Source organism: Myotis daubentonii, chromosome 3 (genome assembly GCF_963259705.1).
Source record: "Myotis daubentonii chromosome 3, mMyoDau2.1, whole genome shotgun sequence".
Lineage (NCBI taxonomy): Eukaryota > Metazoa > Chordata > Mammalia > Chiroptera > Vespertilionidae > Myotis > Myotis daubentonii.
The window spans coordinates 172226072-172241724 of NC_081842.1; the positions used below are offsets into that span (position 1 = coordinate 172226072).

At 41.7% G+C, this 15653-nt stretch overlaps 1 protein-coding gene across 2 annotated transcripts in view; it reads right to left on the minus strand.

Annotated features, from left to right (window-relative positions):
- The window catches only part of PDE4B (phosphodiesterase 4B), a 427958-nt gene that overhangs the window by 103760 nt on the left and 308545 nt on the right, over positions 1-15653 (minus strand). For both annotated transcript variants that reach the window (XM_059689266.1, XM_059689267.1), the window contains 3 exons: positions 11696-11732; positions 11501-11571; positions 1968-2017 (listed from right to left, as the gene is read on the minus strand). In XM_059689266.1, the coding sequence (XP_059545249.1) occupies positions 1968-2017; positions 11501-11571; positions 11696-11732 (158 nt within the window). The remainder of the gene's footprint in view (positions 1-1967; positions 2018-11500; positions 11572-11695; positions 11733-15653) is intronic.

Below are 15653 nucleotides of genomic sequence, written 5' to 3' on the forward strand. Positions count from 1 at the left end.
CTAAAACTGAGTAAATTATTGTGTGTTTCTTGTATCTTTTATCTTAGATCTCAATTCAAATACGTGAAAATTCAGTGCTGATTAATCAACACCTGATCTGACTATCATGAAAAATCACCTTTTAAAGCAGCACTCGACATTTCAGGGCTGTTTGCTCCAAGCCACTTATTTTTCATTCTCCTTCAAAGTTTCTATTTAAACACACCTCTTTGTCATATGCTGATAAATATTAAAATAACAGGAAAAATCTGCCTGACTCGTTTAAGCTGATAATAAGAACAAAACACAGGATGTCTGTGTGTGTCCTCCTTCCTTTTCTGACCGCATTTAAGCGTTACAATTTTGAAACCTATAATTATGTAATAATTGGGTATCACTATATTCTCTTCCCAACGAAAAGCCAGGATTTTTGAAGTTTGCCACAAAGACAGACAAAAACAAATTGCCTAAGTGGCATTGTCATTTCTTTGCTCCATTGTTTTAGGAGAACTCAGCAAAAGACTCTAGTTGCCAAACTGCAGTTACTGTGCCAATAATCACAAAATGATCTTTCCAACAGCATCTCTGGTTAATGAGCTACTTTATAGGATAATAAATATCACATCTCTCCTAATGTTTGTCAGTGTTTATCACCAAAGGAAGAAAACATAGTTTAAATGTTCAAACTGACTCAAAGTCAGGGCGCCCCTCCGTAAATTTGGCTAACAGAAATGTGAGCAAAGGAGTCTCATTGGTAGGCCAGAATGACGAAATGATAGTTTCAAAACCACCCCCTTTGATCTCCAAGTATGTAACACCAGTATTATGTTAAAACACTCTATCTAGTTTCTTTTTATAAACTTCTAAAGAAAGAGTCCATCCGCACCCCAGGTTCTTGAAGTCTGTGGATGGAGTACTATTTCTTCTCTCTACTTCATTTCATGGCGCTCTAGAGGTAAACTCTACCTAATCTCTTCCTTTTTCACTTTTATTCTTGTTCTCGATCTTTTTCTCAAAAAATATTTTTAAAGCGTATACCATAACTATTTCAGAAGCCAACACACCAACAGAACCTACTGCCTTTGTTCCCTTCTTTTAAAAGTTGGGCGCTTGTGTTATTTCCATTCTCCTTGTGGCCATGATACCAGCAAGAGAACACAACAGAATATGCAGGAGGGACGATCCTGCCTGTGAAGCGAAGGGAACAGCACTGCTGGCGCACAGAGGTGTGCAAGGCAGCGCGGGATGTTAGGTGATCTCACTATGAGCTCATCTCACTTGCTTCTCCTGTGGTCTTACTCAAGACCCCTGCTATGCTCCTGGGTCAGCCGAGGGGCAAAACTCCATTTTGCACTTTAAAAAATGTCACCTAACTGGTTATGTCTTACGTCAACAAGAATTTAAGTTCAGTACATCTCCATGCTGTCCCTTCAAGATGGCCCTTCCTTTCCACACACAGCTCTCCACTCTACATGAAACTCATTGGCGCAGCACTGAAAGATGAGAGGTTAGGTTTCTTTAAAACAACACCTGTGAGAAGGAAAATTGGATGACCTCCAAAAGAAATGATTTGTGACCTAGAAAGAGCCTTTGGTTTCACACCTGGAAGGAATGCATATTCAAAGGGGATCTACGGTTGACGCTAAGAGGAAGCCACTAGCATAGGCTGTGGGGCTCTCGGGTCAATGTGAGGGCACCTCAGGGCCTGTGAGGTCAGCTCTTCTGGAGTTCACTGGGGTCAGCAAGCTGAGGTCAAGTTGCACTATCAATACTGCTCTTCTTCTGGGAAGCAGCGTTACCACTCTTCCACCACATTCTGGAAGTCTGGGCATACATCCGATGGGAAAACCATTTAATACTGCTTTTCACTCAGATTCACATGGAATGAAGTCAAACTCCAAACAAATGCTATTATTTCCCGAAAAGGTTCTGCATGAGAGGCACACTCATTATTGTGAAACACGGAGAGAGGCCATGGCACGGCTTACCTTGCAGGTTGACTCTGGAGACAGGAGGCTGGCTGGCAGCTGGGGACCTCCTGTGGAGACAGAGAGAAAAGAAGACCTGAGTCTTTGTCTGAATATCCTCTCCCTGCCTCCCCAGGATCTCTGGGGAGTTTTCCAGGTCACAATGAGCTATCAAGTGACATAATGCTTTCTCCGGAAGGCAGGCTCCTGTAACATGCGTAAATGACTGCAATTCTCTCACATCCAGATGGCCTGGAATTTCCCTCTGCACAGCCTCCTGGGCGGCCAACACTCCAGGAAGGAAGTCCTTTACCCCAGGTCCCTCGCCAGCTCCTCTGTTTTCAGTTTCCCTGTTTCAGGAGGCCTGTAGGAGAGGATATCCTTGCTCAGGAATGGTTCCAAATGTAAGAGTGAATCCCAGCTCCTTCGGGCCGTGCCTTAGAAAGTTATAGCCAGAGGAGCCTTAGAGACCAGTCAGTGCAGGCTTCCAGTTGTGCACCCCACGTCACACAGCTACCAGGAGTGGTAATTCAGGTGGCTTAATTTACGGAGCAGCCTTTTCATGGAGAGACTGGGCATTATTTTACGGCATAACAAACCTGCTGATGTCAAGAGTCAAATGAAACAAGCAAACCAACTCATGGCCCACAAACACTGGGCCTGCTTCTCCTTTTCTTTCTTGTGTTTCTGTTTCTTCTTTATATCCCTATGACCCCCCGATTTTGCTGCTTTCACCCCCGATATTGCTGCTTTCACCATCCTTCTCATGTTTTGCAGAACTGCCAGACTCTCCCAATGCATTGCCAGAGAACCTCCCAGAAATAGTACAGAGCAATGGCTTTTAAAATGTAGAGTACCGCCGTAACCAGTTTGGCTCAGTGGATAGAGCATCGGCCTGCGGACTGAAAGGCCCCGGGTTTGATTCTGGTCAAGGGCATGTACCTTGGTTGTGGGCACATCTCCATTGGGAAGTGTGCAGGAGGCAGCTGATCGATGTTTCTCTCTCATTGATGTTTCTAACTCTCTATCTCTCTCCCTTCCTCTCTGTAAAAAAATCAATAAAATATATATTTTTAAAAATGTAGAGTGCCTCGGATCCCCTGGAGGTTTGAGACATTGCTGGGTCTACGTCCAGGTTTCTGATTCAGTTGGCTGGGGATGGGCTTGAGTGTTTGCATTTCTGACTAGTGCCCAGGTGCTAATGCTGCTGGTCTTAAATCACATTTTCAGAACCACTGGTACAGAGGACTCTGTCCCACTAAAGAGCAACAGGATATTAGCAAGGAGCCGGAGAGTGAGACTCTAGGCCAGTGGGTCTCTAAACATGGATGACGTCTGACTCACTTGGACAGCTGTAAAAATTATGAGTCCCTTCCCTGTCCCTGGAGAGTCTACTTCAGTATGTCTGGGATGGCCATCTGTAATTTTTTACTTCTCTGTGAATTCTGATGTACAGGCAGGTGTTGGATTAAGGCCAACTTCTAAATGATAGTGAACGGATTGCAAAGGTATTGCGAAGGGAAGGTCTCCTTATAGGTGTGAACACATAGTTATTTTCCTAGTTTGTTATTAACTGCTCCAAATTCAGTTTTGGTCCCTTAGGGGTAATCTGGTTTCTAGGTAACTATACCTTATAGCTGCAGGGTCTGATGGACAGGGTTCACATCTATCACATTGATTAGCGAGGTGATCCTAGGAAAGGTGCCTTTAACCCCTCTGTGGCATGATTGGGATTCAAAGCTAAGTCTTTCAGAATCCAAAATGCACACACTCTCCATGGCTGCTAACACCTACACCGAAACTGAGGGCTGCTTTTCAGGAAAATTAAGAGATTAAATGTCAAACTCCTTAACCTGGCGTTCAAAGCTCTTTGCTCTTTGTTCTCAACATGATTTTCCCAGTTTATCTCCCAGGATTCCTCCCTGCCTGACATTTCGTTTCAAACCATGCCATCTTGTACTTCACCTTAGTAGCTCTAAAATTGTAATTAAAATAGGCACTGTCCAATTAGTGTTCAACATAGAATGCCTTAATTTAATGTAAAGTTTATGCAGGTAGGGAATAACATGTTCACTACTGGATCCCTAAAACCCAGAGTGGTCTTTCATATGCCAAGCACTCAGTACATAGTGGTTGAATGAATGAATGAATGGACTAACTCAGACATCCCCAAGGCCAAATGTCATCACTTCTTTGACCTTGGCCATGTGCTGTCCATCTTCCTGACATTGTTCAGCCACTCCTCTGAGAAGAAAGCTCTCCCGGCACAAGCTCACACTTCTAAATACCATCTAGCCTTCTCTGATGTATAGTAAGAAATATAAATTTGGTGGTCTTCCTCTGTTGCCCCCTGGAATTTCCTAAATGAGAAGCTTGACAAAGGTGTCTTTTGTTATGTTAATGAGACGACTTTTGGAAAATCCCTGAGACTGGATGTCAGAGGAACCAATCTTGTGATTTGAGAGTTGGAACTTTCAGCCCTGCCCTGGACTCCAGGGGAAGGGAAAGGGTTTGGAGATTGTGTTCAGTCACCAATGGCCAAGGATTTAATCAATCATGCCTTCATATTGAAGCTTTCATAAAACCCCAAAGGCACTGGGTTGGTGACCATGTGGAAACTGTCAGGCTCAGAGAGCATGGGAGCTCTGTGCTCCTTCCCAAATACCTTGTCCTACGCAGGTTTTCCCATCTGGCTATTCCCATCTGGCTATATCCTTTTCTAATAAACCAGTAATCTAGTAAGTAAAGATTTTTTTGTGAGCCATTTTAACAAATTAACCAAACCCAAAGAGGGAGTGATTGGAACCTCGGATCTATAGCCACTAGGTCAGAAGCACAGGTAACAACCTGGATTTGTGATTGACATCTGAAATGTGGGGTAGAGACAGTTTGGAGGACTGAGCCCTTAACTTGTAGGATCTGACACTATCTCCAGGTAAATAGTGTCAGAACTGAGTTGAATTATGGGATGCCCAGCCGGTTTCATGGAGAATTGCTCTGAGGTATGGGGAGAAAAACCCACACAACAAAAACGTGTCAGAATCGTACTTCCAAAGATCAAATGCCAGGATTAGGAACGCTGTCTTCTTACTCATAGTTCTGTTCTTTCTCCACTGTGCTATTCAGGGCTTTCATCCTCTTAGCTAAAAACGATCTTCCCTCTAATCTGCCATGGTGCTTTATTTGTACCTTTAGGGTTATTTCCTCGTATTACAACTCATATGAGCACATATTATTCCCACCACTAACAATCAATGGCCCACTGATGGCAGGATCCACAGGAATGTTTTACCTGCTTTCTTTTTCCTGTAGATTCTTGGTTCTACATACCACTGGCTGTTTCTCATATACAGCCTGCACTCATGTTGTTGGGCCCTTGCATATGTTTAGATCAGCTGAACACTTTCCCCTCCTCGTTAAGTGGCAAACTCCTCATATTCCGGGCCTTCCCTCAGGCATCACCTCCTTGGAGAAGCCTTCCCTCCTGAGTTCAGTCTCTGTGCTACTTGTAGTTCCCCATGCTCGCCCCATCAGAGCACTACTCATGCTAGATCCTAATTCCCACTTTCCTGGCTGTCTCCTCCGCTCACCTGTCAGACATTTAAGCAAAGATTGAATCTTGTTCATCTCTGTAATCTTGGAATCAGCAAAATATTAGGCATGATGTAGGTATTCATTATATATTCATTAGATTAATATATGTTTATAATAATTTTATTTTACCTATCTTCCTGAATTCCAAAGAAGGCTTTTGTAAAAGGGACGAACTAAAAGACCTTAAGTGTTGGAAATTTCTGCTTTCTTAATAGCATGGCTACTCATAGCACCAAATTCTCCCAATGACTTCTTGAAAATTACAGGAATTATATTAATTGCTTTGCCCTGGGAGTTAATTTAAAAACTACAGCTCTCACTCAGAGTTGTTAATTCTGATAAGCATCGGTGTGTCCCAGCGGTGCTCAACCTGTGGGTCGTGACCCCTTTGGGGGTCGAACGACCCTTTCACAGGGGTCGCTTAAATACATCCTGCATATCAGATATTTACATTACAATTCATAACAGTAGCAACATTACAGTTATGAAGTAGCAACGAAAATAATTTTATGGTTGGGGGTCACCACAACATGAGGAACTGTATGAAAGGGTCGCGGCATTAGGAAGGTTGAAAACCACTGTAAACTGTGAAAAGGCAAGAGCCGTGCTTCTTTGGTTTAACCCTGAGACTCAGTACAAAGAAGTGGCTCAACACATTTTAAATGAGTGAACTCGATACATTTTAGATGGCTTCTGGAAGCTGCATGATGGCTTAGAAGACACGAGAGTGCCAATTAGAAAACAGCAAGTGCCAGAAGGAAATGGCATTGGCTGCTCAGTTTCCAATGATCCCTAACTTATGGAAGAACCTTAAGAAGCAATACGCCTGAGTTGCTGAAGGCAGTGATATTAACAGGGAGGATAATGTGGCCCCAGCAATGAATACTCTGCAGCCCCGAATAGCACAGCGGAGAAAGAACTGAACTATGAATAAGAAGATAGGGTTTCTAATCCTGGCTCTGGCTCCTTCCAACTGCATAGCCAGAGGCAACCCACTGCACCTCTCAGTTTCTTCCCCACTTGGGGAGAGCCGGCAGCAGCTAACATTTACAGCCAATTTACAATGTGCCGGGTCCTGTGTGAGGGGTTTTACATACATTTCCTCACTTACGCTAAGGAAATTTGGCTAGGTTCTTTCCAACTCTGAATGTTCAAAATTTTATTCTTCTCAGCTAATTTCAATCCCATGCCAAAGTACATAAGGCAATGAAAGAAACTTCAGATATACACTGAAAAAAAAAATTAAGTGCTTATTAATTCTTTCTCAAAGATTGCATACATGCTGATTGAATTATGCCCTGGAAGAATGTTACTGCAGAGCTGTCCCATGATTTCCTGATAGCCACTGTAATATCTGGGAGGCTAGTGACACCGTTGAATCATGGGGACACCTCTTTGCTCCCAGCTCTACCCGCTGGCCCCCAGACTGCTGAATGGCAGGCACTCTCACCCACGCATGTGATTTCTCCACAGCCTGTTTGAAGGCAGTAAATGCTTTAGAAATACCTATCTAAATTAACAACTCCCATTGAAGGCCATATTTTCAAAATTAACTCCCGGGACAAAGGAAATGTAGGTTTTAATGTGAAGCCAAGAAACACAGGCCCGATCAAGCATTCCTCAGTGGAACATTTCATGGAAGTGCAAGGAAGTCACCTCAAGAGGAACACTGAGACTTTCACCCTTTGGGTGGTAAAGCTCAGACAGACACTGGAATGCTTTCAGGCAGAGCAAAAGCCAAAAGATAAAGGAAATCTTGACTTAGTAGAAGTAGAGTTCTATGTGGGGGTTCCTTTTCATATAATAAACCACACTCCAGATATCTCATGAAAACCACTCCAAAGACACATTATTGCTTAAATGTTACATTGAAGGCAAGGGGTAGCACTCTGGAACCCAAGCCAAATACCCCAGAGAGCAATTTCTGAGTTCCGTGAATCTTACGTGTTCAGTTGTTAGGATAAGTGTATCTGTGGGGCAAGGGGGTCGGGGAACGCTCAGGACAGCGGACCTATCCCTGGTGGATATTAGGTTTTCTTTATCTGTTTGAGAATATTGACGATCTAAGAATAGAACATAATGCATTATGGACCCTGCATTGAACTTCTGTTGGTTGATGTTGATTTCAAGGAGGTACTTGAAATCAATGAAACAATCAACTCTGAACAAATATAGGTATGGATTCAAGAAAGATCATTCACAAAGGTCGTACAGCTGGAAATCTATTTTATTTAGTGAGTGTGGTTTCGTTGGAACCCAAGATGATACAAAGGGCCATGATTTTGGGGGGTGGTCCTCAGTCAGAGAATGAGCCTTTGGTGAGCTCTGAATATGGCAATTTCAGTCTAAGGGTACTCAGTTCCTGAAGGTTTATGTGGCCCAAAACACCCAAGACTATAGAAAGATCTGATTCTCAAGAAAGTAGTTTCAGCTGACATAGTCTATTAATCAGCAATGTTTATGCTCATTGGTAGACTATGAACAATACTAAGAACATCTAAGCTCCGTGCTAACAAACTAGTTACTAAAAATCAAACATCCCTCTGATACCGTACTCTGATCCCTCCCCCCCTCCCCCCCCCAACCTGCCCAGCCCTAACTCCTTGGAGCTATTTAATGTGATCTTGAGTTATGATCTGCTAGGAAGCCTTTGGGAAGTGTATTTATTGATTCCTTCTTCCCCAATTCCAACCTTCATCATCTTGGTCCAGGGCTTCACTCCTCATAGTTTAATTCCTGAAAACACTCTCATAGCTCATGTCTCTGACTTCAAGCTCTCTGACCTTCATTTATTTGTAAGTTCTTCTTAAATGACTTTCTGTTCCAAAGCCTTCAGAAATTTTTTTCATAACCCAGAAGACTTAACAGGGGTAGTGAATGGAAAGACCACTGCAATGAGAGTCAGGATATCAGGTTTCAAGTATGACTCTGCTATTCACGAGAAGTGGTATGTTCTTGCACAAGTCATTTAATCTCCCTAAGCTTTGTTTCTTTATCCACAGAGTGGGGGCAACAATATCTGTCATGAATTTCATTTATGGTGATTGAAACTGAGATAATGAATGTGAAACCCTATAGTGTTACTTTATTTCTGGAATTTGGGAGAGAAATGTAACTATCCTATATAATAAAAGCATAGTATGCAAATTGTCCCTTCAACTGGGAGTTGTCTGGGAGTTTGACTAGGGGGCGGGGCAAGCCAGGGGAAGGGAGGAAGTACCCAACCGGCAGCTGGCAGATGCACGGATTTCATGCACTGGGCCTCTAGTCAATTATAATAGTTCACATTTATTGAGCATCTACTATGTGATGTTATAAATGTTTTATAAGTGTCAACTCATTTAATCCTCAGAACAACACTATTTTACTGACTGGGAAAGTGAAATGTAGAGGTTCATTTGCCCAAGTCACATAATTTTCAAGCCATAGAATTGGGTTATAAAGCCAGTAAGTATGGCCCCAAAGGCTGTATTCTAAAAAGAAAAAAAGGTAGAAAAAGAAAAGGCATCACTCCTGAAAAAGTAATTTTCTAAATAATTGGTAGTCTTTCTCAGATAATTATTTAGTGAGAACTCATATGTATGATAAATATTTATAAGGCACTCACTATGTGTCAGGCATTCTGCTAATTCTTGGAAATTCAAGAAAAAGTAATTGTAATTCTCAAGGGGCACATTGTCCAGTGGTGGACAGAGATCCATAAGTGGTATGATAGGGTTTGCAGAGTGTTCTGGGAACACTGAGGGGTGCTCAGCCTGGCTTGGTGGAGTCAGGGAGAGCACCCTGGTGAAGGTTATTCTAGAGACAAGCTATAAAAACGGAGCAGGACTTAGCTAGACAATCTCTGGCAGGAAGAGAGAGAGATTTTAGGAAGAGAGAACAGTAGGCCAGAATCAGGGTGGAGAACAGAACATGAAGAGAACAATCAGACCATAACTGTTAGAATGTGATCCCATGTGATCCCAACAGCCAGATCCCACCTGTTCTCACTGTTCACCATGGTATGACTTCCTACTACAATGAAAGCCCTGAAGGGGCAGAGAACTTGCATGTTTTGGTGTCACTATTGTGTCACCAATGACTTGTACAAAGTGGGTGCTCAATAAATATTTCTTTTTAAAAATATATATATATTTTTATTGATTTCAGAGAGGAAGGGAGAGGGAGAGATAGAAATATCAATGATGAGAGAGAATCATTGATCAGCTGCCTCCTGCACACCCCACACTGGGGATCAAGCCCACAATCCAGGCATGTGCTCCGACCAGGAATTGAACCATGACCTCCTGGCTCATAGGTCGATGTTCAACCACTGAGCCATGCCAGCTGGGCAATAAATATTTCTTTTTTTTAAAAAAAATATATTTTATTGATTTTTTTTTTTTTACAGAGAGGAAGGGAGAGGTATAGAGAGTTAGAAACATCGATGAGAGAGAAACATTGATCAGCTGCCTCCTGCACACTCCTACTGGGGATGTGCCCACAACCAAGGTGCATGCCCTTGACTGGAATCGAACCTGGGACCCTTGAGTCCGCAGGCTGACGCTCTATCCACTGAGCCAAACCAGTTAGGGCGATATTTCTTAAATACATATATATGCATGGATAAATAAATACTTGTTGGGTGAATTATTTAATAAATGATGAAACAGGGAGCACCATGGCAAAAGAGGCTGGCAAGTCTCTAGCTTTCATGCATTTTGCATCAAATATAAACCCAAAGAACTATCCATCAAACTAACTTGAGCTGGATCATGAGGTGCCTTGGGTGCCAAGTGTCCACAGTTAAACTTTATCTGAATGACAAGAGTGAGCCGTGGAAATGCCTCAAGCTGGAGATGGATGTGGTCAGATAGTACGTGAGAACAGTTACTCTGGTGGCAGTTTAGGGAATAGTTTAGAGGGGAGAACATTGTTGGGAAAGATTCCACTGGGTTATGCAGAGCTCCCACAGGAGGTTCTGTAACAAATTACAGAACAATGAAATAAAGAGTAAGCTTTCAAAGCAGGGTCTCCTCTCACCTTTAACAACTCCACTCCATGAAAAGGTGGATAAAAGCAAAATAGAGGGTTGATGAATAATTTCACAAAGACTAAAAGACATGGTGTTGTGTAGCCAGCACTGGCTGGAAAAATCAGGATGTTCAGGATTTGGCCCTAGTATGTCTATAACCTATGATGTGGTTGTTAGGAAGTCTGGGTTTCTCCTCCTGAAAAACAAAGAGGTTGAATAAATGGCTTCAAAGGTCTCCTTCGGCCCTCCTATCCCAGGAACATGATTCTGTGACCTTGTGAGCCCTATGATGACCTTTAAAGGTACTGGATAGTGAACTTCATAGCATTTAGACAAACAGGTTGACATGATTTCAGAAGAGAAAGTTTCTGTAGGAATATCAAGTTCAAACCCTCAATTTTACAGATGAGGGGACCAAGGTTCAGCAATGTTAACTGAAATGACCACGTTTATGTAGTCAGTTGGGGGGAAAGAAGAAGATAATCAAATTGCATGAACTTGTTTACATATCATCAAAATATAGGCTACTTGGACTTGAACTTTTTGGTATTTTTAATTTGAAGTTGAATCTCTGAATTCATGAATAACTATTCCAAAAGAATTTAAATAGAATTTTTTGCCATTATTGCTAAGTATTCATACTTTCCAAAGTAGTAAATATAACAGTCAACAAAATTCTCATTTCATTCTTTCATTTGTTGAACTCTCATTTCATGCTTTCATTTGTTAAAGGTACAGAGACAAACAAGATCCAGATGAATTTCTAACATTTTACCAGTTCTAAAATTTTATAGTACTCCATCTTATTTTAAAATTTCATCCTGTATCTTAAATTAGCTTGGGTGGCAAATTTCCATGAAATAGTTTTTTGTTCGTTTTTAAGTGCTATTCAGTGGTTTTGCCTCAATGAAAGGGATTCCTAATTCCACAAAAAGTCCATGCTTACTTGTTGGATGTTCCATGAAGGTTTGTCAGTAGAGTGAAGTTGTTTCTCACACTTCTCAAGCTGGCGAGGACCTAGAAGAAAAAGGTTTCAAATGTTTAGAAACAAAAGGAGATAAATAGGAGCATTCAGAAGCCACACTTAGAAACTACACCCAGAGATGAAGGGAGAGAGAGCGAGGGCCAGCATGATACATACCTGGGCAAAAGGCGTTACAATCAAGTCATCACCGTGTCTGGTGGAAAAAGAGAAAAGCATCATTTAAACATGCATTCGAATGATAACTGTGGCACATACGCTGTCATATGAAACTTTATCAGCGTTAGCAACACAAATGATATACTGAAGTCCTTCTACCTAGATATAAGGCAGGACTGCTTTCAGCATACGTGGGGAATCTCAGAAACTTGAAGAAAAAACCCATCACCACCAGTTCATGGCTCCTAGATTTACAGTGACTACACATAAAAGCATTTGCAAGTAAGCATATATCCTCAGGGTATAGTCCCATTAAATAGCAGACCTAGAGGACTGTAATTCAAAGCGACTGTGGGTTGCCAGAGCCAGGAAATTCAAAGGGAGGACTGCTCACAGGCACATACAGAGTTGGAAAAAATGGCATAACAGTCTGGATAAAGGTTAACTTTGGATTTCCTGGCTTTTGTTGATTTGAACCGCAGCCTTAATGCCATTTAAACACAGATTTCTGTCTGCAAATCCCATTACTTTTTGTTTTTCATATAACTTTTTTTTTTCTTAAAGTACCCAGGGAAAAGCTTTTAATGCAAGTGCACTGACTGAACCTACTATTACCATATCGTTGTTGTTCATTTTGTTCCAAAGATCTGATTAAGCTGTACCTAGTATTATGTGAATCTGTACTTGGGAACGGACAAAAGTGTGTTTTCAGAAATGCATTCTCTCTCTGCCATGTGCTTTGATGATAAGTCGACTTAAGCCCACCTGCAGCAAACGCTCCATTAAAGTCATTAGGAGACAGTCTGCCTGAGCTGCAGACACAGAACCAGGCCAATTTGCTATCACAGCATGAATCATAGCAGCCACACACCAGTCGGTTGACAATGAGCTTCCTTCACTGTCTGTCCTCATGATCACTGTACAAATATGGCACCTTCTTAGTTAATGACGAACACAACCAGCAATTATTAAGCACCTGCCCATTAACTGGCCTTGTGTGAGGCCTGGGGGTGCACAGTTGAACACTTCTGTGCATGAGCGCCTCTTCCCTAACACAGGCTTTACTTTGGGCTCTTATTTAATATAATGTTTCCCCTGCTTATCTTTGTCTTATCTAGAAGTCCCCCTTCAATTTAATCGAGTAAGCCTGCTGCACATTAACTTTGTACTGTGACTATAAAAGTAATACTGACAAGCATATGCATGCTTCACACAGTTACCACAGGTCAGGCCCTGTGCGGAGCACCGTATGTGCAGTATCTCTTTTTCAATGCTTGTGATAAGACTTAAGGCAGGCAGTCTTAATACACCGATTTTACAGATGATATCAAGGTTCAGAGAAGTTAAGCAACTGCTTAACTAGCACATAAGGAATAAGTGAAATTACTTAAGACTATTAGATCCCAAAAGTCTGTGCTTTTCATCATTATGTTTCCTATTTATGGTGACTCTGCATAGCTGACAGATTGAATTATGCAGGATCCGTGACCACAAATGAAAACATAGGAGAGGAGACAGGACAATATTCAAAACACAAAAACATTGCAATAGATAGTATAAATACAGAATATGGATACTCAATGGGGTGTGAAGGAGAGGTGATAACTACAGAGTAGGGGAAGTAGGAAAGGCTTGATTGAATGGATGGTGTAAGATGAACTCTTAAGGGCAAACTTTAAATGGAGTTGATGGTAGATGCTGCCCATGAGAGAAAATGCCAGAACAAAGGTGTTGAAATGGAAAGTACTGAACATACTCAGCAAGATGCTCTGTGGCTGTCTGGGTGGAGCTTAAGCACATTGTAGAGGATCAGACTAGAAGTTCCCCCATACCCATATTATGGACAGAATCGACAATGGTTGTGGAGTTGGTGCTCAACTCAGAAGCAAAAAATGTGCCAGTGAAGGTTTTTGTGAGACAGGCAAAGAGAAAAGTGCTCTAGAAAGAAAAATGCTATTGACAACAAGAGATACATGGAAGAGAAGACAGAGCCAGGAAAATAGGGGGATACTACAGTCATTCAGATGAGAGGAAGTAGGTGAGGCAGAGGAAGAAATAGAAAAAGACAATGGGAAGAAACCCTACTAGCAAACATCTTGGCAAGGATAGGGGTCATAAAGAGGTGTTCTTTTCAGTTCAAAAATGGGTACCTGGGAAAATAGTGAAGTCATGAATAGAAATGGAAAAGTGAGGAGGAACTGGTGGAGGAGTTGTGTCACTTTCCCACATGCTGGGTTTTAAGAGATTTGTGGCAGACATCAAGCAGGAAGACTGAACTATGGGAATTAGAGTATAGATTTAGAAGTGACCTACAACCACAGGGATTGTGAAAGCAATGGCAGGAATGGCTTCCTGAGGTTGGGGACATGTTTAGAGAGAGCCAATGGAAGACCCTCGGGGTTCACGGAAGGAGCCAAGGAAATGAGCAGTTGTGACCAATGCAAGGTGCTGCCCTGCATCTAGGACTGCCCCTTCTCAATCTATTTTCCTGAGATGAACTTCAGATGGGTGAACTATCTTGCTGTGTGTTCAGATTTTTGCTGTGAAGTTTACATTGTTCTGAAGACACTGGGTTGAGTTGGTGATAAGGTAATGGAGTTAAGAAGATCATCTATGGCTCCTGGATTTCTGGAGTCGACAAAAGCTAAATAATATAAGCAAATCGCATATGTAGTATCTCAAGCTGATGGATGTAGTGTTGCATAATGAGGAGTTACTATACAAACTAATGGTTAAAGGGTGGTAAACAAACATTAAGAGGGCCCCATGTCAACATGGCTATTACGGAACTTATGAAGATTAGGAGAACAGAACATTGAGAAGCAGAAGATGGACATGCAGATCCCCAGCACTGGCTCCCTTAAAGGGATATGAGCTGCAAAAGCTAACTCTGTAGGTCAATAGCTGCTAGAGAAATGATCAGCGAATTCATAGGTAATTTATAGCAAGGACAGGAAAAAACAAAGCAAAACAAAAAAACTCATATTTGAGTACAGATGGATGATTTATGAAGCTTCTCTAAAACTTTAAATCAGAATTTGATATGTTAATCATTAAGAATAAAATGACATGGAAATAACAAACTACTTGATTGGTTATGGAAAAGCGATGTATTTAGTTTCCTAAACCACTAGAGAGGGCAGTGACTCCCCAAGGAGGCCAGATATTCAGAACCATGGCACTAGCGCCATCTAGTGACAACATCATCACATTACAATTTGATAGAGTAATTGGAGATGAGAACACTGGGTCTTAGAATTGAGTGTAGGTCTCAATTAAATAGTTTTCTGGAAAGCAAAAATGCTTATGCTACTGGATCATATTAATTTCTCTGTTTCATACCCACACATAGAATTTCACTTGTATTTTCTCTTGCAACATTTATTTTAGTCTGACTTATAGAGACACATATACTACTAGAGACCTGATGCATGAAATTCGTTCAAGAGTAGGCCTTCCTTCCCCCGGCTGCTGGCACCAGCTTCCCTCTGGCACCCGGGTCCCGGGCTTCCCTCGCAGCTCCAACTTCGTCCAGAAAGTCATCTGGAAGGACGCCTGGAAGGATGTCTGGTCTAATTAGCTTATTATGCTTTTATTATTATAGATTATATGGAGCCAGCCAGCACTGGTTTATTTCTCAATGGCTCTCTTGTTAATTAGGAAACATCAGGCAATCTCTCTATGCCTCAATTTCTTCTGCTGTAAAGTGGGATGCAACTCTTAGTGCTTTGCACATAAAAGCTCTTCAGTTATTTACAGTTATTCTTGTTAGTATTTGGCGTCATTACTATTATAATTAAACAATTGTAGGTCTGTCTTCCCAGCTGGTGAGAACTTCTTTAGGATAGTCATGTCTGCCCCCATCACACTCAAGGGAACAATTTATGTTGTACTTTACAGTTTACAAAGCATCTTCGTATACATCATTTCATGTGATAAGAGAATGTTCTTGGCCCTA